The 25269-nt window shown below is 43.2% G+C and overlaps 1 protein-coding gene across 2 annotated transcripts; it reads right to left on the reverse strand.

Annotated features, from left to right (window-relative positions):
- Positions 1 to 9209: 9209 nt before the first annotated feature.
- Positions 9210 to 25038, reverse strand: RIC3 (RIC3 acetylcholine receptor chaperone). 2 transcript variants are annotated; one of them, XM_088666894.1, is made up of 6 exons: positions 24790 to 25038; positions 19289 to 19533; positions 18648 to 18726; positions 17864 to 17957; positions 13237 to 13385; positions 9210 to 11575 (listed from the first exon to the last, which is right to left on the reverse strand). In XM_088666894.1, the coding sequence occupies exons 1-6, from the start codon at positions 24923 to 24925 to the stop codon at positions 11259 to 11261; spliced, it is 1020 nt and encodes a 339-aa protein (XP_088523020.1). In that variant the 5' UTR covers positions 24926 to 25038; the 3' UTR covers positions 9210 to 11258. The 2 variants fall into 2 exon arrangements, with proteins under 2 accessions (XP_088523020.1, XP_034975630.3); XM_035119739.3 differs by having other exon boundaries at positions 9210 to 11761.
- Positions 25039 to 25269: the final 231 nt, after the last annotated feature.

The raw sequence follows: 25269 nt of genomic DNA on the forward strand, positions 1-25269 counted from the left end.
TCTTTCAGCGAGACAAAGGGGCCTCAGTGGGATTATCAGTAGCAACGCTTTCCAAAGTGGGTAGCTGGGAAGACTTGATTGAGTTTTTGTTCATGCCTTGGGCCAAGTTATCAAAATATTCTAAACAGGGAGAATTGCTGCTGTCTTTTCCCACCATCAGTCATTACAGAAAAGACATGCACTAAGTACCAAAGAATTTCAGGTTTTAGATTACTCGAGATTTAGGTTCAGGGGCACCTTATCAAAGTGCATGCGAGGGAAGCAAGATTCACAGCAACAAATTAGACTTAAATAAAAATAAAAATCCCCCATGGCTGGAAACCAAAACAACTGTTGAAGAGCTTACTTACTTCGCCAAACCTTTATTAGGCATTAAAATTATAGGCCATTGTATATATACAAATAAACAGCCATGTAAAATATATAATAACGAGGATTTTCATTGGGATTTCTTCCTGCTAAATAGTGCCATTCACCACTGTAAGTCATACTATTGACAATAACTCGGCCACTCTTGCAGTTACTACCAGGTTAATGTCAGACAGATAGAATCTGATATTTTCATTGTGCCGTGATGTTAGACTACCCAAAAAGGGGCATAGCACACATTTAATGTAGCTGGTTGTACAATGGACAGTAGAATAGAATTTGTTCTACCGTGTCCGGAACATTCAAATAACATCCACAATGCCTATCATTTCTGGGGAACTTTCAAGAGCAAGCATAGGTGTATCCCCCCCAAACCTTCAATTTTCAATTTAAACTTTAAAGCAGTTTGATACCATACCCAAGGCCTTAAGCACAGTAACGAAATAGTCTCATGGAAATAATTATAATAAATGATTGCGCTTTGGAGAGAAAGGTGTTTCGATTGCTGAAAGAATCTCCATCTGTGTGTTTTACAGCACCCTTGTTTGTTAGGAGGACTTGAATAGATAAGTGTTTGGGCGTTTATGATTGAGGTTTATAAAGTTATGCATGGAATGGGGAAAAAGTGGATGAAGTTAATTCCCACCCTCCCAATATTGCCAGAACTTAGGGGTCAGCCAGTGAAATTGAGCACGAAGCTGCTGCTTCACACAATGCATGGTTAATAAACGGACAAGGTGCAACAAGGTGAAGCTTGGGCACCAGCATGGCACTTTCTGAAAGGAGCAGACATTCTTGGGCTACTAAACATCATAGCTAAAAGGGTATCCAGGTTTAGATGCAGAATGTTACTGGGGGTTTTGTTTTGGGGGGTGGTACTGGGTACTTAAGTTCTCAAAGGTGGTGAACTGCTTCCAGGGCTCACTCCTTCCTGGAAGCTTTACTCTGCTCCAAAATGTGTTGCTCTCATCCCAGGTATGTGGAGAGTGGCTGTAGTTTCTCTTGGCATGCACTCAGGTGGAGCACTGAGCCTGGCATTTGGCCCTAGCACCTGTCTCAAATGCCAGGCTCAGTGCTCTACCTGAGTGCAAGCCGAGTTGTTTTCCTCATCACTGAGAAACTACAGCCACTCTCCACATACCTGGGATTAGAGCAAAGCTTTTTGGAGCAGAGCATACTAAACGGTAACAATGTTCACAAACAAAATCAGGATTTATAAAATATATGCACACAGACACAGACACAGACACACACATACACACACACACGTGTTATGTTTTTAATACTGACTGACTGCTTTTCTAACAAAAGCCCCTAAAGCCACAACAAAACCCATATTTCACGCATGTAGCTGATGTACAGCGTCACCCTAGACATAAATGCAATCCTCTGAATATGGAGAAAATGCAATATCCTGGCCATATAAGAACATACCTATTCTCCGCACAGTATTATTCTTAGAAATGGCATTATTCTAGCAGCAGAGAAATATCAAGGTGATTGTTGTGTAAATGCCAGAGAAATAAAGGATTAGAGTGAGCAAGGTTCTGTCGCTCATGCAGAATGAAAATGAAAGGCAAATAAACTAAAGCCGACTTATAAAACACTCTAGAAAGTATATTCCATTTCTGTCCCACCTATACCGGTATTACTCCAAGGGCTGTCATTAATAAAGGTTGCAATTGCTTGCCTATCCAGAGGCTGCTACCCTAAATATACTAGGGAGCAGGCAAGCATGGGATGACACTCTTGGCGTAGTTGGCTTTCTACAAATCTGACTTAGAGTTTCAATCACCTCCAAAAGAAAAGAGGCACAAGCAGGTGCTTAGTTGAAGGTACTTTCATAATACAAGCCTAACCATGTTTACACAGAAACAGGTCCCTGTCAGTTCAGTCGACTTGCATTATTCCGACATAGTAAAAACTACAGAAGGCCCAACATATTTGGTAGTCCATTAGAGAATTAGGTTGCCCTGCACACAGATCCGAGGCACACTTACTGAAAGGTTCATTCCCACTTGGTTCAATGGCCAAATAAGTGCACACAGCGTTGCAAACTAAAGCAGTCCTCTTTGTTAGGAAAGGAAAACAGATTCCATGGCTCACTTTTATGCACATCCCTGTCCCTGTGGGCACCCAAGCCTTAGGCTGTAGGTGGGCTCCTGTTGGGGGGGGGGTGAGGGTAAAGAAATAAAAGTTCACCTCCTTTTCTGCTATAATTCCTTCTCCAACCCCTCCTGGTTTAACTTTTCACATTCTTCTTTAGAAGAAGCATTCTGTGGAATGGAAGTAAATGCTAAGTGTCTCTTTTAAGATTGATGCTTGCCACCTGCATTAATAATAATATTTTTTAATTTATGCCGTGCCCAGCTGACTGGGATGCCCCAGCCACTCTGGGTGGCTGCCAAAACATATAAAAATATAATAAAACATCAAACATTAATAGTAACAGTCTGATCCAATATAAAAAATGTCACAGTAACATTAAAATAAATAACTTACATAAAATAAAGCAATATTAAATAAAATATTAAATAAACTTCAACAGCAGCAAATAAGAATTAAACAGTTTACACTTTTCAATTACAATAAAGAATTACTAATCATCAATAAAAATAACAGCGAATCGCAATGCATAAAAATACCACAAAAGCATATACTTATTTTTTTAATCTTCTGTCCAGTTTATCAAGAGCACCTTTAAAATTTATGGATGGCTTGCTAAAAATAACCACACTTCTGCTCAATTAAGCTTTGCAGTCATAGCCATTGGGTTTACAACAGCATTTCCTCCCTGCGGGAGTGGGTGACCCCTCTTTGGGTAGTCTGCCCCCAGAAACTAACTTTATCCAATGGATGCCTGCTTATGTGCTCTGAGGGGGCGGGGATTTCCCAGCGGCTAGAGCTGGCCATCCAATTGAGGCCCTTGATGGCAATGAAACAGGCCAAATGATGTCTAGAGCATGAGTGGCACAAGGCCTGCTACGAAGTTGATTGAACACAACGTAGTGCACATAATGATACGTACTATAAGATGGCGCAGGCAGTGAAGGTCTACTTGGCATCCTCGGTCGCATCCTCAACTAGTCACCTGGTGAAACTCTTCAGAGGGGTCTGCTGACGTGACCTTCAGTGACCCGACAACAAAGTAGCTCATCTCTCTGCAGCACACAAGGATAGTGTGGCTTTTATTGCGTATATGTAGAGGTGTGTCAGCAGATGGGTATATGGAAAGGGTTTCTAAAAGCAGAAGTTTGAAAACTAATCCTCTAACATGTTTGTTACCAGAATGCTTTAGACAGAAGCCATGGCTGGTAGAAAACAGGTACCAGTTTGTAGTGCAGATATGCCCTATACTCTCCTGGATGTTATGCCAGCCTGTTTCATTGCTCCCCAAAACAGCAAAACCTGTTTAATGTGCCTTATTCATGAGACACTTTATGATTTGCTACATTTTGATACCTAGGCAGCTTTAGTGAAATCATGAATTGGCGAACAAAAAAAAAAAACCCCGTGCACATTTACAGACAAATGAGTCAAGCCCCCAAATCTGGAAGATTGCATGAATGGTTGAATTATCTAGAGAGATTTCCAAAAGGTCAAAAAATAGCTTTTGTTTTTGGTTGTTTCATTTTTGTAAACACACGGCCCTGGAAAAAAAAGCATTTGTTGACCTCCCGGGTTATTTCCCTGCCATTTGAAAGCATTGGCTGCCAGCATGAAATGTACATTGGATTTCTTTTGAAAGCAGCATTTGAAATTTCCGCGATACCAACTTATAAATAAAAGTGCCACTGTTTTAGGTAATGTAGTAATGTGGTGCAGGGAAAAGTCCTGCAAGGCAAGCATTTTAAAAGCTAGAAAGCAGCACACTAAGTGGCAGAGTGCATTCTTTGTCCCTAAAACAACTTGCAAAGAGATTTGGGTTGCATGGGTGTGCCTTGAGGCTGTACAACAAAATGCAACCTTTATGGTGGTGGTTATTTGGTATGAAATAAAAGAAATAAATGTTTGGAGGGCTAGGGCCAAATATTTATTTACTGTAATATGCATTATATATACTTAGCCAAATTCAAAACCTTTAACGCTATGGGCTGCTGATATTGTGAAAGAATACGGAGGCTGCTATCCTGTTTGCTCAGTTAGGCCCCTCCATCAACACAAACAGTCCTGTGACAATATCTACAGATTTATGCTTGCACAGGAAAAAGACTTGGTAATATGTCTTCAGCAACTAATCAGATCAGATCATTGATCTCCCACCAACCTTCCTAGTTCTGTCCTTACTTTGGCATTTAGGAGAGACTGGCTGCAAATTAATCCATGAAAAATCTACCTGCAGCACAGGTAGCATCTGAGTTAGGACTCATGGGAGGAACATCACCTTAACTTTTCTACCGGGGCAAGCTGTAGGTTTGAGAGGGCCTGGGACTCCTCCTTTTTCTGTCATTACTTGGTGGCACCTGAGGGCATCAGAAGCACTCTGAGCAACTCTGATATACCGGATCTAGCTGCTATTGGCACTGCGCCCCAAACCAATGCTTATACTGGAGGCATGGGGGGAATCAAATGGTGACCCACCTGTGTGGTGCTGGTTGGAGCTCTGGACCAGGAAACAACAAAAGGTGTCCAGGGCAGGCACCAGCAGTGGGTCCTGCTAGGGATCAGATGTCCTGACAGTTGCCCATTAATGCCAAGGGGATAGAGCCAGCCCTGAGTTTTACCTCCAGCTCAGGATCCACAATCAAGCTTGGTGACTTGCCAACTTTAAATCTGATGACATTCTCACAGTTTATTGAGCTTCTCTGAGGCTCAGCATGGCTGGGATGAGCCCCTGCAGGACAGGGGTCCGGCCTCTACAGCAAACACTGGCTGTCCCTGTTCAGAGAGAAGGGAAGAGTCCGTGGCAAGCACAATTTTCAACTGGTGACCAAGGCCAGCCAAAATGTGTGGACTCTTGACCCCAACCTCTCACTAACTTCTTTGTAGAATCATCCAGCCAGCGTTTGGGGGGGGGGCGGTTCTTATATAGAATATGGCAAAAAGCATTTCAGTCTCTTTCCACTTTACTTACTTTGAACTTCCTTCAGTTTAAAAAATGTCACTGGCAGCCTCAGTTTCTCGTGAGTAATTCTAACTCTCTCTCTCTCTCAATGCATGGGCCCTATATTTTAGAATGAGATCAACCCTACTGGGGGGAAAACCCCAGTGCAGTTTGCAAAAATCAGATTTTGTCATTCTGGTTTCTGTGAAAGGCTTATTAAAAAGTGTAATTGTAAGGACAAAACAAGGATGTCCCAGGAAGCTGTGTCACTAAAAGTTGTACCTTAACAGTTTTTCAGACAGCAAGATCACTGTTGTCCTTTGGTTCAATGGCCAGCGAAGAATATGTGAGCCCAAATTGTGAAAAGAACTATAAATGAGAACCAAACCGGAGACCGAATTGTGTGATGTTATTCTGAAGGATCTGTCCTGTAACTAACCAGGTGGTTGCTTGAGTATAATATAGAGAGAGAGCCAGGCATACATATTTGTAGGATTAAGCCCAGAATATCTGGGATGTTCTGTTTCGTCAAAGATGCATTTTGAAACCCAGCTGACTTTTCAATTGTAAAAAGCAGGAAACTGGAGATGCCAGGTGAACAAGGTTTGCTAGCAGTGTTGTCCCCCATGGTTAACATTTTCTAATTCATCACTGTGCCTTTCTTAAAACAAACCAATGATCATTCTAGTAGAATTTGACAATGTTCCTGTCTCAATTTGTTTTAAATTGTCTTTGGGTTTTAAACAAAACATGGGTGGGAGTGGGCTAAGAGGAATTAGGACCGAACAAATATTTAATTAGTCATATTTTTGCATAATGCTTAGAATGTGTTCTGTCCATTTGCACAAGACTGTCTTGTCCTGTCAGGCATTCTTTTGTTCGTTCGTTTCAAACTATGTGGAGTTTTAGATAAATCTGAGGGGGGAAATGTGCTTTTATGAAGTCAATTTTTAAAGAAACACTTTGGTATTCTGAAGCAAGTGTATTTATTTATCAGTATATGTACAACTAATTTGGTATTTTCACATAATTACATTGTGTCTGTTGTAGAGTACAGTACATGTCAATACAGAAAACTTGTGCAGAAAAAAAATTAAACTTGAATTTGTTTCAAAGAATCGTGCCTTCCCACCACCCAAAAAACATGCCTTTTTTATACGTAGTCCTTACTCATTTACCATGGGGCTCCAAGATGGCTCCCTCTTTTCACTATAACTGCTTTCCCCTTCCTCCTTCCTGCCCCATGGGACATCTGTGCATTGGACAGATATGAAAACTTTCTCAGCTGAATTTCACTATGACTGCATTCCAAGGAAGGATTTGACTGTAAAATTTCTGCAAGAAAGGTGGCTGTTCAAAATCCAGAAAGAAAAGGTGGAACCACATTGTCTGGATCTCCTGGTAGTAACTGATACTGAAGAAGGGATAGTGTTGTCTTTCCAGGACGTCCACAGACCACTGAAGATCTAGTCAGCACATGTTCTCACCAAGGTTTGATGGCTAAGAGCAAGCACCCCCAAACCCGGCCCTCCAGCTGTTTTGGGACTACAACTCCCATCATCCCTAGCTAACAGGACCAGTGGTCAGGGATGATGGGAATTATAGTTCCAAAACATCTGGAGGGCCGAGTTTGGGGATGCCTGGCTAAGAGGTTGCATCTTACTGGCATACCCATCTCATAACCTGACTCCTCTGATCAGGATCAGTGCTCCCCTACACAAAACATGTAGAGCACCCCTCCATCCACCTTGCCTGAGGCAACCTTTGGTAGGAGAATGCTACAGTTTCTCAGTAGCAGCAACACACTGATCCCACCCTCCAGGGGTCTCTAAGCTCTGGTATGTCTCTATGGCATAGCTGCCAAGTTTTCCCTTTTCTCGCGAGGAAGCCTATTCAGCATAAGGGGAAATCCCTTAAAAAAGGGGATAACTTGGCAGCTATGCTCTATGGTGGAAGCTTCTACCAGGAAATCTAGAAAGAAGACCGTTCTACTTACCATGAATGGGATTTCTGGATCTTGTAGAAACTGCCACCAGCCCCACCTGGGCTTAATCTGGCTGCCTCTGAGCTACCCAGAACAAATTCTTCCTATCCTCTGTAAAGTTATTCTGCTCTTCCCTCTGCCAGTGAGTCTCCGTTTCAAGCAACAGTTAGTTTACTCATTGTTCTATAGTAATGTAGCTCTCTCCACTTTGGGGCTTGTCATTAAAGAAAACTGATTCCCTTCAGGGCAGTGAAGAAACAAATATGCATTTCCTACTCTATGGTAGCAGTTTCTATGAAATCCAGAAATTCCATTCACAGTAAGCAGAATGGTCTTTTCTCAGCCTTAAAATGGGAAATTTAACTGTCTGCCATTCTTTTTGAAAGTCACATTGCTTGTTACAGAGAACACACACATATACTGGAATGTTGTTCCTCATTTTACTCAGAGAGATAAAAATTTTAAAAAATAAATGTGGATGCAAAAGAGAAATATGCTTACCAAATTTCCTCTGGTATTTTCCATTCACTTAGTGCTGCAAACTACTGTATTTTCAAAGCAGGTTTGTGTAATGTACAACATGACCCATGAAATGGTGCTGAACTTCACTAAAACAGATCTTTGCTAAAGTCTTGGAGAACTGGAATGACCAAAGTCCCTTATTCCTGGAACAGAAACTGATAATACAGAAGCGTTTCTGCTGGCCAGGCATATCTGACATTTCAGTCCCTAGTTATTAAAGCAGTACAGTTGCCAAAAGGCAGACTTTCTAGCAGCAGAAGCCACAAACGTAAGACAACCTACACATACAATCTTTCCTGCTGCAGAATAGGTAGACAGCAACAACAAAAATCCAGCCAAAATTAACCCTCCTTACATTCCTCCCATTTTATAAGTGCTGCTGTTGACATTCTCCATGTACCCTACAATACAAACATACTTTGAATTAGCCACAATGGCTCTATGGAGTCACCTTCAAGAGAAGTTCCTAGCAATCTACTGGATAGTTACATCTGCATGATGTTTCAATGGACGGTATGCCTACTAAGTTACATACATGGGACAGGATCCATCTAACGAACTTTTCACTTGCACAACAGGGCCGCCTCCCCTCTCCTTTCCCTGCAGTCCCTGAAACTGGCTTCTTGTGAGAATCCCCAGAACAGCTCATGGGGAAGGAGGAAGAGATCGTACCTTCTTATAAGCTGATGTGCTTGCACAGACGGTTGTAACAGCACAACACGGAGTTCCACTCTAAGGCCACAATCCTATACACATTTCTTTGGAGTCGAGTCTCACTCAATTCACTGGCACTGACTTCTGAGCAGACAAAACACAGGATTGCACCCAATTGCCTACAATACTAACCACAATTTCCCAGGAGCAAACCCTGGAGCTGAGCAGTGGCCCATTACAGGCGAGTAGGCCAAGGGAGCGGTGCCCTCTTGGCAGCAGTGAGCTCACTGGGATGAAGCAGGGTGACCATGACAAGGTTGGAGGCGATGGCCCCTTAAGTGTGTGTGCATCTGCGCACCGCTGGAGCTCCCCAACCTCATCGCCACCTTGTCCTGCTTCATCCCAGTGACTGCAGTGACAACACTGTACCCCCTTCCCACTTCCTTCAAGCCACTGCTGCTTCTCAGTAGACCTGCATGGGATTGGGCTGTGAAAAGCCGACATGGGAGAATTTGATCCTTCTTATGCCTTCAGCATCTCTTCTAAACCCAAACTCTTGTAAGGGAAAAGAGCCCCCCAAACAACCCCTGTATGCCAACAAGTGGTTTTTTTTAAGTGTTATCGATTGACCAGTCATTTTTGTACGGCTTATAGTTGTGTTTTATTGTGTTCGGATTGTTGTGATATTTAACAACACAGTGCTATATAAATACTTACATAATCAATCAAACAAACAAATAAATAAATAAATAAATGGTGCTTTCATAAATAATTGCAACATCAAAAGAAATTATAAAACTTTTAGTAGAAAAAGAAAAATATGGAGACAAACTACTCATGTAATTTTAGGCCTCAGAAAAGGTGTGTTATGGTGCTTGGCATCTTCATCTGTTTGCTTTGATCCCTGGAAATCCCTTTCTTTCTGTGATTTCATTGGGCAAGTGAAGCAGGTTTTTTTTAAAATAGGCTGTTAATTCATCTGTCAAACGAAGCATATTGGTCATCTGTTTTGCTCTCCTCCAAAAATCGTGCCCTTGCGTTTTGGTTACACACAAGCACACTTTAACTGTGAGTGCATTTTGAAAGAGTTGGCCTTGAAGTTCATGTGGGATCATGTGGTAAGTAAGCCTTGAGCCACAGGCGAGGTGAAATGGATTGCTCATTCCACAAGTGACCTAGAAAAAGAAACCCTGTTCTTTGTTGATACAACAAAAAAAGAGATAATTTGGCACACACACACACACCCTTGCACCAGGCTGGGGGGAAAGGTTGGATTGGGCAGAAGCTTCCCCTCCACCCACAGTGTCCCACCTGTCTCTGCCAACTTGGTTGCAAGCATCACTCCATCAGTACAGACATCACCCTTCTGACTGCCAAAGATCTCGGCAGGCAGAAGTGCCACTGGTTGGGATCCCCAGCAGCAACAGCCAGTGGAGGGCTTTGCAATGGGGCATTCCAGGGGCAAAGAGGGGCTGAGCCTGCCTGGGATCAGTTGCAACCAGAGCTGGCACCATGTTTGTCAGATAGCAGCATCATGCCAGATCAGTGCCTCGCTGCTGTGCCAGCTCCAGGCTGGCACAGTGATCTGCTTGCCTCCCCCACTATCCACCCTAGCCACAATATGTAGCAGGGCTGCGGATACAGCACTGGCCCCCCATCTCCATTGAGTCCTGCTAGGCAGTGGACAGTATTAAGAATTGCCCCTAAATTTCCCAGAAAGGCCTTGTGCTTATCAGCCAAGAAAATCAACTAACACTTGCACGTAAGGAATGGCATTAAGACACCCCTTTCACTTTATGATTTCCTCATTACAGGAGCATGAAGGATTTGGGTCTGCGGACCACCCAAGACAGGGGCAAAAACTTAAACTCCAACTATTTTACGTAAATCAAATATGATAATCAAATATAAAAACTGATTATGTGCTGCCCTTTTAAGGGTATCTAAAACAGGCTGCCTCAACCTGACTAATGGTTAACATTGGTGAAGGTTTTAGAAATACCCTGGGAAAATTCCCTACTGGGTTACTTTTGACAGGAGGAGAGGCTGAAAGAAGGCACAACGAGAAGCTCTCTTGATTTAGTCGCCTTCAGAGCCTATAGCAAGCAAGGGTCTGGAAACCAAGCCTTATGAGGAAGAATTGAGGGAGTTGGGTATGCTTAGCTTGAATAAGAGGAGAATACGTATGATAGCCATCTTCAAATATCTAAAGGGTTGTCGTATGGAAGATGGAGTAAGCTTGTTTTCTCCTGCTCTGGAGGGTAGGAACCGAACCAATGGCTTCAAGTTACTAGAAAGGAGATTCCGACTAAGAACTTTCTGGCGCTAAGAGTAGGATGGACCCTCTCAGCGGACTCTCCTTCCTTGGAGGCTTTAAAGCAGAGGTTGGAGGCCATCTGTAATGAATGCTTCGGTTGAGATTCCTGCATTGCAGGGGGTTGGACTAGATGATCCTCAGGACCCTTCCAACTATGATGCTGTGATTCTAAGGCAGTTGATGCTGAAGTGGCCAGGCTGATGAACTTGTGGGGGGTAAGGGGGTACTACTAATTTTCGATCCAAATAAGCAGCAAATGCAAAGGATATGCAGTAGCTGGGTATGCAACGACGGAGACAAGCCTTTGTCTTGCAAGCAGCCGTTTATCCCAGTTTCTAGAAGGGGAGATAGCCTTCCGTGTTTGATCCTCAGTGTCCCAGCAAAGCTATGCCCTTCGTGTTTCGCTTCCTCAGAATGCCCATTTCGTCTGAATTTCCCTCGTTTTGCTCTTGGGGTGCTGCATTTTCGAGGTCGGAATCCAGCAGCAGCTCCTCCTGGGCTACGGCATCTTCCATTTCACCGCCGCTCTCGGGGTAGAAGCCCTCATTCTCCGCTATCACAGCAGGGTCGTCCTCTTCGAAGTGGCAGCAGTAGCACTTCTCAGGGTCACGGCCAGCGCCACTCTGGTCGCTGAGTGTGGCGTGCTGGTCCTCTGCCTCGTGGGCTGCTGCAGGGTCACTGTTCACTATAGCGAGAGCAGACAAAACGGTTTCACTACATAAACACTCCTCATCGTCCACAAAGGCCATTCTCTCTGCTATCTCTTCAGCTGAAGGCTGGCCGGGGTCAGGGTAATCCACAAGGATTGTGTCCTGTCTGCGCTTGACGCAGTCAGAGTTATCAAAGACAGGATAGGTCTCCTCTGGATAACCTTAGAACATAAAATAAACTCGTCTTAGATGGAACCATCATGCCAGGCACCTTGTTCATGCTATCACTGGATCTGTTCAGCCTTACAAACACCTGAATTCCTGTAGGAAGTGACACTGATTTCAGTGGCACTTTCAAATCAGAGTGCTTGATTTGAGGCTGCAGCCAGAAGAGATCATCTAGTCGCTGAAATGTCATCAATTGCTTATGTTTTTTTTAGAATGAGATCTGTCCTGCATCCATACAGGACTGGTCTAGAGACGTACTAATGGCTCCTTGCTAACCAGGATTAACAAATTGGGATTTAGTTCTTCGATTGCACACTGCCTTCGTAGAGCAAATCCCCTCTCCCTGCCATTAACTGTGGTTCACCAACACAGGTATTAACAGTGGTCAAATCTGAGCAGTTTCAACCCCTGGAACAATTCCTGCAAGAGAGTTGGTGGGTCACAAAAACCATCTGCTTCTACCACCTGCCTTTATCTGTGCAGCCACTAAATGAAGCACAGACTGGTAGAGATCAAAAGAATGATACTGATCCATCTGCAGAAAGACAAGATTATCTTTGAAGATGCCCAACACAGGACACGGTAGTCCTCCCTATGTAGACTGGAGGAGCTACTCTTAATCTGAATAATAGCCTCAGATGTTAGCTCAGGATGTGTGAAAATGGCAATTTTGGTTTCTTTCAGTTTTCGTTTTCCCAATCTTAAATTCAGTTCTCCAAAATTCCCCATTGGTATGTAATTTTTTTTAAAAAAAGAAACAGCCCTTGAGTCTGAAATTATCCTAACATGCACATTTCTTATATTGAATTTTGCCCGATATACACATTTTTGCAAAGCAATTCCCCACAAATATTATGCATTTCTGTATGTTACATTCACTACTATATGCATTTTCATGCAAGTGGCAGCCTAGCATATGTATTTTTGTACACATTTACTTGTCTAGAGAACTGCATTGCAAAATTCAGAGAAGTGTGGATGTCAAAGGAAGTGATGCTACAGTTCATGTATTGTTTTGGTAAGGGCAAATCAGGTAAGTTTGCCTTTAAATACAAAATGAATAAAGTTTCTCCACCCCTAGATATTCTCAAGGAGCCCTCCTGTCCTTCAGCTTTGTAGAATAGTGCTATAAGCCAGGCATCCCCAAACTGTGGCCCTCCAGATGTTTTGGCCTACAACTCCCATGATCCCTAGCTAACAGGACCAGTGGTCAGGGATGATGGGAACTGTAGTCCAAAACATCTGGAGGGCCAAAGTTTGGGGATGCCTGCTATAAGCCCTCATAAACTACGAACTACAGCTGGCTAGTCTGAGAAGATGCTTAAGCAATCAATGGATTCTCTCTTGTTAAGAGAGCTAGGTGCTCAGATGCCTTTGAATACTGAATAAGCTTTACTTTAAAGGAAAAGCAAAACCAAACAGCAGCACACTCTTGCTTCCTTCATATAAATAGAAAGGTCTTCCTTACCTTCCCAGTCCTGCATATATGGAGCCTCTTCAGCTTCTTTCTCTGGGGAGATTCCATCTATGAGTTTGCCTTCTTTCATGACCTTCGTAATTTCTCGGAGCTGCTGAAGTAGCCTTTTCTCTTGATCAGTCGTGACGTTTGGGGGCCGACTATGAAACAGAATTGATGCTTTTGAATTATGGTGCCGGAGGAGACTCTTGAGAGTCCCATGGACTGCAAGAAGATCAAACCTATCAATTCTGAAGGAAATCAGCCCTGAGTGCTCACTGGAAGGACAGATCCTGAAGCTGAGGTTCAAATACTTTGGCCACCTCATGAGAAGAGAAGACTCCCTGGAAAAGACCCTGATGTTGGGAAAGATTGAGGGCACTAGGAGAAGGGGACGTCAGAGGACGAGATGGTTGGACAGTGTTCTCAAAGCTACCAACATGAGTTTGACCAAACTGCGGGAGGCAGTGGAAGACAGGAGCGCCTGGCGTGCTCTGGTCCATGGGGTCACGAAGAGTCGTACACGACTAAACGACTAAACAACAATATGGAACAGGCATAAGAAAACCCCAAGACAACAGCTCAAACCTAATGTTGTACATGACTGGCAATATCTGAGTGAGTTTTAGAGGAATGGTTCTCTGTCCTAGTGAACAAGTATGAAAAAAAGCAACCGTGCAAGCCAATTAAGATGTCCCCATGTCAAATAAAAGACTGCTATATAGTCCTATACTTAACCTCACCAACTGCCATGGGTGGATCATAAAAGGCCCTATTTTAAAGGCATTCACTCTATAGGTTTTTTTTTAAGGACAGCATACAAGGAGATGAAAGACCTAGGAGAAAGAAAAATGAAGTAACTGTTTAAATCTTTGTCTAAATCCCTATTTCTCTCTTTAAAAATTTATTTTGTTTTATTTATATTCCACCTTTCTTCCACCATGGAGCCCAACCCATACATGTGGTTCCCAGTCCTGCTTAGCTTCAGCAAGTTGGGGGCCTTGTGTACCCCTAAACCATGCCTTAAGACCATCAAAATACAGTTTGGTGATTTGTTTTATTGCTCAGAGTAAAACAAATTCTTGCCACTGTGCAATAATAACACAGAGAGCTCTCTCTCTCTCTCTCTCTCTCTCTCTCTCTCTCTATATATATATATATATATATATAATAGATGAACAGTATTAGTGACTAGGAAATAGATGGAAACAGTGACCTTTTGTGTTATTTTCATCTATTTGAGAAAGATCAGGTGGCTCATAATTTTTATCATCATTTTATCCCATGCTGATTAAATATCACAGAAAGAGGAAAGCATTCAAATTACTTATATATATTTTTTCTCTTAAGTTAAGAAAAGGGACCGCCAGACAGTTATGGAGGGGCAGGGGAAGCATGCCTGGTTCTGATCTTACAAATTTGTAAAGAAGAATCCAACCTATTGCTTGTGAAAGCCTTTCTCAACCTGGTGCCCTCCAGGTACAGGCGAAACTTGGAAAATTAGAATATCGTCGAAAAGTGCATTTATTTCAGTAATGCAACTTAAAAGGAGAAACCAATATATGAGATAGATGCATGACATGCAAAGCAAGATACATATGTCAAGCCTTTATTTGTTGTAATTGTAATTATTTGTCGTTAGGCGGGTCAATTGTAAATGGAATGTAATTAATGAAATGTAATAGCAATGTTTATTTTCGTATTATTGTAACTCTTTGTTTTATTACTGTGGAATTTCCAAAAGAAAGCATTTGTAAAAATTAAAAGAAAAAGAAAAATAGTAAGTTGCATTACTGAAAAAAATGCACTTTTCGACGATATTCTAATTCTCCGAGTTTCACCTGTATTTTAGACAACTGCTCCTGTCAGCTCACAACCGGCATTCCAACCAAATAAATAAAACACATGCATCAAAGTGGGTCGGACTCTGCAACCCAATTGTTCTTCTGTATCTGTTGAGAGGTCGCTTCCAGCTGACCAGTTTATGGAACAATCATCCAATTGGTTTGAACAAAAATTGCAGGGAGGCGAGACAACATTGGCTCTCTATGGAACATCCATTCCCATTTGATTGCTCACAGGTTCTGTGACAATGCAGCAAGCAGTTGTTACCCCACACTTTCCAATGCATTTCCTCTTCAACCAGGCCTCTGGCTGTTTTTGCAGGAACAGGGTTATTGTTTTGTTTTGTTTTGTTTTATCTATTCATTTTGTGCTATCTCTTTGATTTTATCTTGTGAACCTCCCTGAGTTCTTCGGATGAAGGGCAAATAAAATTATTATTATTTATTATTATTATTATTATTATTATTATTATTATTATTATTATTATTATTATTCTCCTTAGAGCAAAATGGGTCTGGAGGGAGAGCAAGTTTGTTGCACAAGAGTGCCGGATTGACTTTAATTATTTGAAACCTAAATTTGCCAGTATATCACTGAAACCATCAAATAAAATTAGCAGCAGTTCGGAAGCACCCTGAGTTTTCTAGGTCTACTAGTAAAAGGTACAGTAGCAACTTGGTTGAAACAATTACGCATAAGGCCTCTGGTCCTTTTTATTAAAAACCAGTAGGGATTTCCTCTCATTATTTTTTAGAATGAATACAGCCCTTAATGAGGGGTATCAGTCTCTAGGAAATATATTTCCGTTTCCATTTGATAGCTTCTACGGGTCTCCTCCCTTCTCCACCTCCTTTCCCCCAAGTACATAACATGTAAACCTACCTAATCAGGAACTGAACCCCTTCCTCCTATTGAAATTTTTCTGCTTTCAAGACAGCATTTCCTCTGCTAACCCTGACGGTTATCAAACTAACGTGTGCCTTTGAAAGACTGTCACCTCCAGACAGGCAGGGAAAAAAAATCAAAGCCACTTTGTCTTTGCTATGGGTACTGGGCTGCCTAATGAGAGAGACTTTACCTCACAGGAATAGCAAGATATTGTGACGAGGCCTTTTCATATCATCTCATTAGAAAGCAGCAAGACTAGCAAAGTAAGATGCCTCTAAATAAAAGGGAAGATGCACAGTGTCATGCTTTGGCCTAAGGGCAAATCTTACGAAGCTGGATTGTTTAGGAATCTGCAGAACTGCTTTGCCTAAAGAAACGTTGCTGGTCTTATCGGAATTCTTTTGGCTCCTGAGGAACATTCCTTCAAAAAAATTCTTTGCTTTGAGTCATGGCCAATGGCAACACTAATCCCAGACTTTATTACTGTTATAGTTTCTCTATCAGTGACCAGGCTCCTAACTGGGGCATCCAGCACTGGCAAGAGGCAAACAACAGCGCAGCGTGGCTAACAATTTGCCTTCATGTGTTCTGTTCACTGTACGCCACACAGAAGCCATCCGAAATGTTTTACAGGTACCATTTCACTCAGAACTCCATTGTTTTAGCTGAATTTCCCCAGACAACTTTGGCAACCTTATCTATGAAGAATTAAATAGTAGAGGAAACCTGTCTGCATGTGTGCTTATGGTCCATCATTTCATTCTAAAACAAAGGATGCTGAATCAGACCAGGAGCATGTTGTTTTCATGACCACAGGTCCATCTACCTTCAGTTTTGTCTACACCGATGGCAGCAGGTCTCTCCAGACTTTCACACTGCAATCTCTCACCCAGCCACGCTGGAGATTGAACTTGTTACCTTCTGCATGCCAAGCAGATGCTCTGCCACTGAGCTACATCCTTCCCCTTGGTCAGTCTTAGCTAAACACACTTACTTGAAATCAAGAGCTCCTGAATTCAGTGGGACTTATTTGGGGATAAATATGCACATACGCTTTTGGAAACCAAGCATAAGGAAATGAGCCCTGCAATCTGGGCATCAGATGAGAAGGCAGCTGGAAGATAGGCTATAGATTTATATGATCTGCAGTGAAGGGGAGCAAATAGGCCATTCTCATCAGCGTGGCAAAAACTGGGAAGAGTGAGTATCTTTAGTTCTGTGTTTATAAATATTCTTAACCTAGTAGGTAGTAAACAAGTAGGTGTTCAAACAAACAGTACTCAGACAAACAACTTAATTATAGACCATGCAAAAGTGCCTATTTATTGCCTGAACTGGGGTATTTTCTCTTTTCTTACTTAACCCATCAAGCCATCTACTGTGAACAAATGGAATACTGCCGGAAGTTAAAAATGTTGGCATTCCTTCTGAAATTCCATAATGGAATTTTTAGAGGTTAAGAAGGCATCAATCCATTTTTGCGGAACATTGTAACAGAGTTGACGTAATCTCTTTACAACTAAATCATTTTCAGATTAGGCCCATTGAAATGAATGGACTTGGAGATCCATTGATTTAAATGGGTCTACACAGGAGTGTCACCCTCTGTGTTTAATGGATTTATGAAGCTACAAAGCTAGTGAAACACCACACCAGAAATCATGTGCATCCATATTTCTTTTAGTTTAACTCAAAATGCTGAATTTAGTTTAACATAGAACTGGAAGAGGGAAGAGTTGAGTAAAAGTACCTCCAAATTATAAGATGTTTAAGAGATGCAGTGTTTTTTTTTAATTTAACAGCATATTTCTATTTGCAATGTTCTAATTTGCTTTATTGGGAACAGAGAAATACAAAAAGAACCCACCCTTTTAAATCTGCCAAAACAACAGTCACTGCCACATACCTTTCACAGTTGGGTCCCACTCTATTGATTAATTTCTCCATGGCTTCTTCAGTCTCTCTCAGCTTATCTTGAAGTTGGGCAAGCTCATAGTCAGCTGCAAAATAAATGTGGTCCCCAAAGGCATCAGCGGCAGCTCTGACAATTCACTCCATTCAATCAGCCTGGATTTGCTCTGAATGTGCAGAAATGGAACTTGTTCCGAGGGAACCATGAGAGGCGACTAAGAGAGCTTTACCGGTAAACAGAACTAATGAAAATAATCTTTTTATTCTTCCCAGGCAGAATGAAAGAAAAAAGGAAATTTCCCTAAGGCTAGGAGAAGCATATATAATGCACCCAGTTGCTCATAAGCAGCTACATGTAGAGCGACTGGCTGATTGTAAATGCCTCGAGACAGGAAAGGCTACGACATAGAAAACCACACAGTCTAATGACATAAGGGATGTTCAGAATAAGAGGAAAGCCAACAATTATTTTTGTTGAGAAGGAGGAGATCAAGGCTGCAACTCTATGCATAGTTTATGTGGGATAAGCTCAATTTAACAAGAGTGTGATTTACTTCTGCATACACACGGAATCCGACTGTGTTGAAAGTAACAAACTCAATGGGTGATATCCAATTTCTCCCCTTGGATTTCATCCCATTGATTTCAATGGGTTTACTCGGTGTAATATAGTAGTAATATTAATCACATTGCCTCATCTATCGTGCTGCTAGATTTATTTCCCAAGTGAGAGCCAATTTTGGATGCCATTTCAATTCAGTCTTGGAAATGCTACTTACTGATTTTCCTGTTTGTGTTTCCAGATGACGACGGAGGACATTTCCGCTCAACTGTTGTGGTTTTCCCCTTAGAAGAAAGCTATTAATTGGAAAGGGTTATTGTTGTGAAAGAAGTGACAAAGGTGTTTCTAGAAAGACATTAACAGCCTCAGCTAAAACATAAAAGGAAACCAAAGTTATGAAAATGAGTTGAGGCAAGCCATGGCTCACTCTCCTGCCACACTCCCCCTTTGCATGCCAGGTTTGAAAGCTTCTGCTTTCAATTTTAAACTAACCACAGTTCCCTATGAAGTTCTAACTTGGGGAATTACATTTTTGTGCAAACTCTAGTTGCTGAATATATCTGGATCAGAAACCACAGTTTGCTTTTCGTTTATGCTCACTAAGTAGAGGGTTTTTTTGGTTGGTTTTTAAAAGAACCACTAACAAGTTTGATCATCATACAGTTAGTTTCAAAATAGAAGCTCTTGATCTTCTCCTCTGGCATGTGACCATATGAACTAAGTATTCGTTTCATCCCAATACTAGTGGAGAGAAGCAAAAGAGCCCTTAGATTCACCATGACACGTGAAGTAGGTCAATGACTCACTGGTTAAGAAACTGTACTGATGCAACTTTAAGGGTGAAGCAGTATTTCTTACCTTAAAAAGAATGTACAATATGTATAAAAGGATCCCAAATCCATATATTGGGATGACTTGTCCTACAAGACCTCTTCCACTGCCGCCTCCGCCTCCGCTGCCGCCTCCACCGCCTCCTCCTCCACCTGCACCCTTGGCCTTTGCAACTGCTTCCGCAAGATGAGACCTTGGGAAATGGGTAGTGGGTGGTCTGGTTTCTGGAGACATATGGGGATGCATTGTTGGAGGAAACGGACTGGTCTTTCCTGAAAATCAAGGGTTAAAAGATCCATCTTTATGTGCCGTGTTTTAAGTCCTCTTCTATTCTCTGAATAGGAATCTTAGGTGGAATCTAGACACATATTTAAAAAACGCTATGAAAATGCCTTTTAAAAAAAAGTTTTGAAATGAATTTGCCATAGCTCGCCCTTGCCATCTAGTGTCACATTTTTATAATGCATTTTACAACACACTTAAAACGTTCTATTTGCAGCTGTATAGAAGAGTATCCTTAATAAGGAGTTCATACAGCCATATTTTTTCACACGAGATTGCACATATAACAATGAATGTTTGGCATTTCTATCACATCATTAAGCAAACAGTCCCCATCATCAGAAGCCATATGACAATCACATTGAATGGGCATTGGATGACAATGTATGTTGAAAGGCACAAAGCAGGAATGGCAAAACAACCGGTTTCGGGGGAACTAATCCAGCTTCTTAGGCCCGTCTCAGGAACCCATCAATTTTGGTGGCAGCGGCAAAAAGAATAAGTTGTTCACAGTCAGGGGCCAATGTCTTTATGGGGATGCAAATTGTCATTTGATGGGTGGAGGGGGAGCAATAGCCCCTTTTCTCAACTGTTCTTCACAAATCAACTAAGGAGAGGGGGCTTTGTGTCTCTGACAGAGCGTGGTGGTCACACCCACTTTGGGCAAACTTCACCACTTGTATGCCACTCCTGGAGGGTGAATGCGACCTCAAGCTAAAAGAGATTAATCACAAAATGATGGGAGGTTGCTATGGCACCAGTTTGCCATGATGGAACACTGCCAGCTAAGTTGACATGCATACCTTGCCAAAATGAACCACACCAGTTTGTATTCTATTTTATACAGATTTTGACAGACACTGTAATTCAAAACTGTATGGGGGCTGCAGAAAAGTCACCTGACATTTAAGGCACTATATACAGTACTTAATTCCTTAACAACTGATGAACTACAATTTAGGGAAATCTTGGGGTTCCTCAGAAGCTTATTGAGCTTTTATCAATATCCAGGAATGTCAAACGAGCATGTTAAGACAGCTGACTCACCACTACCAGTGTCCCCCTGCAATGAGTAGCTGCAAGATAGTTTCCACTGTGCTTTAAACCTTACCTTTCAGTTCAACTGGGGATCAGGGAGGCCCCGAAAGGCCTGGCTAATGCCCTAGTCCACATGATGTTGAATACACTATAGAATATTTCCCAGATGCGTCTACAAGACATTGAAATTCCAGGGCAGGTTCATAGCATATAAGTTCCTTAGCAGATATCTAAGTCCTCCCCTTGTTTTCCCGACACCTGGCAACAAAACCATGGCCCTACAGAGCCTGGCCTGCCATGGCTCAGGAGTCACTTTTTGCCAGGAAAACCTCCTGATTCTGCCCCACCAGCCATCAGTAAAGCTCTGCTCGTTGTGACTTCAAAAATTATGAAAGTACTGTGTGCTCAGTGATTCCATGATTGATCTGTAAAAGTTCTCCCAACTTGGCCTTCCATTTATTTTGTGGTCCTACATAATTCAACACCAATATTCAGGGGAATGTGCAAAGATTTTAATTGCAGTTCTACACAAATGGTTGCTGCATATGTGGCTGTATTGGAGAGGTTACTAACCCACTAGATGAGGAGAGAGCCAGACAAAACCAGCATCCCACCCTGCTCCAGCTGGACAATATCCATCCCATTCCCCACCTCCAGGCCCACCTGAGAGGTGCCAGAACTGAGTTTTCGCAAGTTCCAGCTGAACCCCCCCCCATTTACTGTTCCTGTGCCCCCCCCAAAAAAAAGTGAAGGTAAAAGACCCCTGGGCAGTTAAGTCCAGTCAAAGGTGACTATGGGCTTCCAGCGCTCATCTCGCTTTTAAGGCTGAGGGAGCTTGCGTTTGTCCAGACAGCATGACTAAACCACTTCTGGTGCAATGGGACATCATGACAAAAGCCAGAGCACACGGAAATGTAATTTACCTTCCCGCCACAGCGGTACCTATTTATCTACTTGCACTGGTGTGCTTTCAAACTGCTAGGTTGACACAAGCTGGGAAAGAGCAATGGGAGCTCACCCCATTGTGTGGATTCGAACCGCTGACCTTCCGATCAGCAAGCCCAAGAGGTTCAGTGGTTTAGACCACAGCGCCACCCGCTGCCTTTTCCTGTGCCAATATATCATGCTTGGTCATGAAACAGGATGCACATTCTATACTTTTATCCCTAACTGGGATTTACTTTTTTATGCTTAGGGCTTTCTGCATCCATCTACTTTTATACTATCATGCGAGAAATTCAGCCCGACAAGAGGATTTGTTTGCTTAAACAAAAATGCTAAAAACATTATCTTCATTGCTTTAGCTCAATAACCTTTCCGAGTCCATAGCTCCCTTGACCAGTTACGTTCTTTCCCTGTGGGGAAACGTGCTCTGAGCCTCAGAAGCCCAGTTATGTCACCCCTTGCCTGCAGAGCAAGCAGCCCCTCAACTCTTTTTGACCAGCCCTTGTGGAGTGTTCCCTCAGCCTCCTCTCGTCTCCTTGAAAGTCCTCCAGGCAGCCACCACAGCTGCCCTTGGTCCCTGAGCCACCCTCACCCCACCCCACAGCGAGGTGCTCCTTACACTGACCTGCAGGGACATGGGGAAAGGATGCCCCCAGCCTTAGCAGCCTGATGGAGACTGGCAGGTGAATGTGTAGCCACCATCTTACTCACCTTGGGAGGTAGCAGTGGCAGCAGGAGCTGCTGGGCCTGCATGCTTCAAAGGCTCCCCTTCGGCTTCAGGCACTAAGCTCCCAGGCACACAGCAAGTATGAGAAAGGGCAGCACAGCACCTGCCTGATCTCCCACTTGTCTGTCCATTCCCAATAGCAAGGGCTGGCTGGTGCACTCGCTGGCTGGGCTCCGTCATCCACTTGCTTGTTTACTCCGAGGCCACCTCAGCTCTGGGCAACCAGCACCCCCTAGCCAGCCCCAGAGGCACCATTTGCCTGTAGAGCTTGTGGCCAGAGTTGTTGCAATCAACAGCCACACAGGTCTTTGAGAGGTAGAGACGCGAGAGGGCACCAAAGGAGGGAAGGGAAGACAGACAGAGGCCAGTGTTGGCACCCCTGACCATCACTCAAGACACCCCAGGCTGCCACGGCACACTGGTTGTAAACCACTGCTTTAGCTGAATAAACTTTTTTAGCAGCCCAAAGGAGTGTGTTACAAACAGCATACTGTAATTTGTAATGAAAATCCTACAGTTTAAAAATGAGCATCCATACAAAGCTTCATGGGTATGGCCACACCAATACTTCCCCCTTTGAATTCCAGAAAGACTTGATTCCTGCCACAGTGAGACTTGCAACTAAGTGGCAACAAACCCAACTAGGTAAATGCTTTGCAGTTCCTGCAACAATTTAAAAGTACTCAATGAATGGTTTAGAGCAGGCATCCCCAAACTGTGGCCCTCCAGATGTTTTGGCCTACAACTCCCATGATCCTTAGCTAACAAGACCAGTGGTCGGGGAAGATGGGAATTGTAGTCCAAACCATCTGGAGGGCCAAAGTTTGGGGATGCCTGGTTTAGAGAGCAAGGCTAACACAGCTGAGATGGGAGACTTCGTTTCTGGCAATTTAAGAACACCTGAAATGCTACTGCTACCATTCATTGCCTGCAGCTCTGTAGAAAAAGTGCAACTTTAAAAGGTGAATAATGTAAAGGTGGGCAAGTAATGATGTGAGAATGAATAAGGGTAGGACTCTAAGCTCTTATCACCCCAAATGTACAGTTATGCCTTCAGAAGTAAGATCAGCTACACATTAAGGAAGGCAAGAAGTTGCAGAAATACTGCAGTAGTAGTGAAGATTCTTTCTGCACATGAGACATCCTTGGTCATCATGTACAATCACAGATATCCATTAGGAAAGACACTTTAAAAATAATGCAAATGGAGACCATTTCTGCCACAAAGGCTGGCAGAAATTGGAGAAAAAAGAAGAAATGGCAGAAAACAGGAAAAAATGATACAGACAGTTTAAATTATATTTTATTTCATATAAAATATCCAAAACAATGTAACAAACATCAAAACAATTGGTGGACATGGAATTTTGAAGTTTATAAAAACAAAAACAATGTGATGACTACAAGAAGCTGGCAAACTGATACTTTCAAGGGATGGCTCAAAAACAAACAAAATTTAAAAGGCATGTCATCTTGGAAGAAAGTTTCTGTGAATTCAATGGGAAAGGCTGGGTAAGGTAAGGTTGTAATCTTAACTTTGCTAGCCACAACTAGACCTGGCGATATAAATACTGTAACTGCACGTTTCCTAACACTGATGTCTCACCTGAACCTCCTTCAATCAAGATACCAGCTAGTCAACAGGTAAAGTCTTTCTCTCTCTCACACACACTTTTATTATTATTCAGTCCTAGACTCTAGGGGCAGCTTCAGTAATAGCTTCATTGCTCTGCTGGATCACAACAGGACATGGGCGCAACAGCACACTTCTCACTTGTGTTCCTCAGCAACTGATACAGTTGCACAATGGAGGCATTACACAAATGGTCCTCCATTAAGTTGACTTGAACCCCTTTCAAAGCCACTCACGTTACATTTTGTAGCAGCGAATTCCGTAATTTAACCACGCACTGTGTGGAGCAGCACTTCCTTTTGTCTGTTCTGATCGCATTTATCACTTGGAATGCCCATTCACCCGGCTTCCTAAGCAGTTGCAGCAAATCGGGACAGAATTTCCCAACAGCTTAGTTGTGAGAATGAACGAGGGCAAGGCAGTTAGAACCGCAGTTTACTTTCTTCAGTGAATGGTCTATTTCATCCCAAATAATACCAGTCAAATTAAATTAGCAACGATCACCTTCCTGCTACATGTATCCTGAGCTTCCCAACTCCACCCCGCTTTCCAAAATTCCTGTGCGGAAAGAAGAGGGAAAAAAAAATCACGTGCAAAAAACAGCATAGGTGAACTCTGCAAAAGGGGTTGGGTGCATTTGTGTGTACATAGGTTTGCAAATCCTTGGGGTTGCCCCCTCTAACCCTGCGTAGTAATATCGAGAAAGCGATTTAATGCGTGGGCATTTTGCACAGCAATCCCACCCGACGTAAAAGAACCCCTCCCCAGTTGTGTTTCCAGGAGCTGCTACGTGGAGGGGGGGGGCAGATGTGACCCTGACATGCACATGATTTCGGCAGCCCTTGACGCACGAGGTTGCGGAAGGGGTTCAGGATGGTCGGGGCTTTCGGAGCGGCCTCTTACCCTCGGGCGCGGCGGGGGCAGCGCTGGGCTCCGGCTGCCTCCAGCCCCGCGAAAGGAAGACCTTGGGCAGCAGTAGCGACACGCACAGCACCAAGCAAGAGGCCAGGGCCACCTTGCGGAACGTCGAGTACGCCATGGCTGGCCAGAAACGCGCGCCCGCCCGCTTGCCCGCCGTGGCCCGGAGCGGAACGTCGGGGGTCCTTTCCCGCACGACGTCACATCCTCTGTCGCTTCCCTAAGCCGTTTAGAATGTTTTCCGGTTTGGAGGGAGGGGAAAGAGAAAGGGCTGTCGCGAACATGCGCACTTCTCCCGAAGGCGCCGGCGGACGCCTGGCTGCCCACACTTGGAGGGAAGGCGAGCGGCGAAGAGGAGGAGCAGCCTCTGCTGCTTGCTGCCCTGCCTATTTTACTTCATGGAGGCGTGTTTTAATCTGCTTTTACTTTATCATTGACAATGAATGGTGCCGGATTTACGTACAG

Source organism: Zootoca vivipara, chromosome 1, assembly GCF_965207765.1.
Source record: "Zootoca vivipara chromosome 1, rZooViv2.hap1.1, whole genome shotgun sequence".
NCBI lineage: Eukaryota > Metazoa > Chordata > Lepidosauria > Squamata > Lacertidae > Zootoca > Zootoca vivipara.

Coding starts and splice junctions, on each gene's coding strand:
- RIC3 (XM_035119739.3), bottom strand. CDS start 24,925: ATGGCGTACTCGACGTTCCGCAAGGTGGCCCTGGCCTCTTGCTTGGTG. Junction 19,534..24,789: donor TGCCCCCGCCGCGCCCGAGG/GTAAGAGGCCGC, acceptor CTTGATTTTCAG/GAAAGACCAGTCCGTTTCCT. Junction 18,727..19,288: donor TATTGTACATTCTTTTTAAG/GTAAGAAATACT, acceptor TCCAATTAATAG/CTTTCTTCTAAGGGGAAAAC.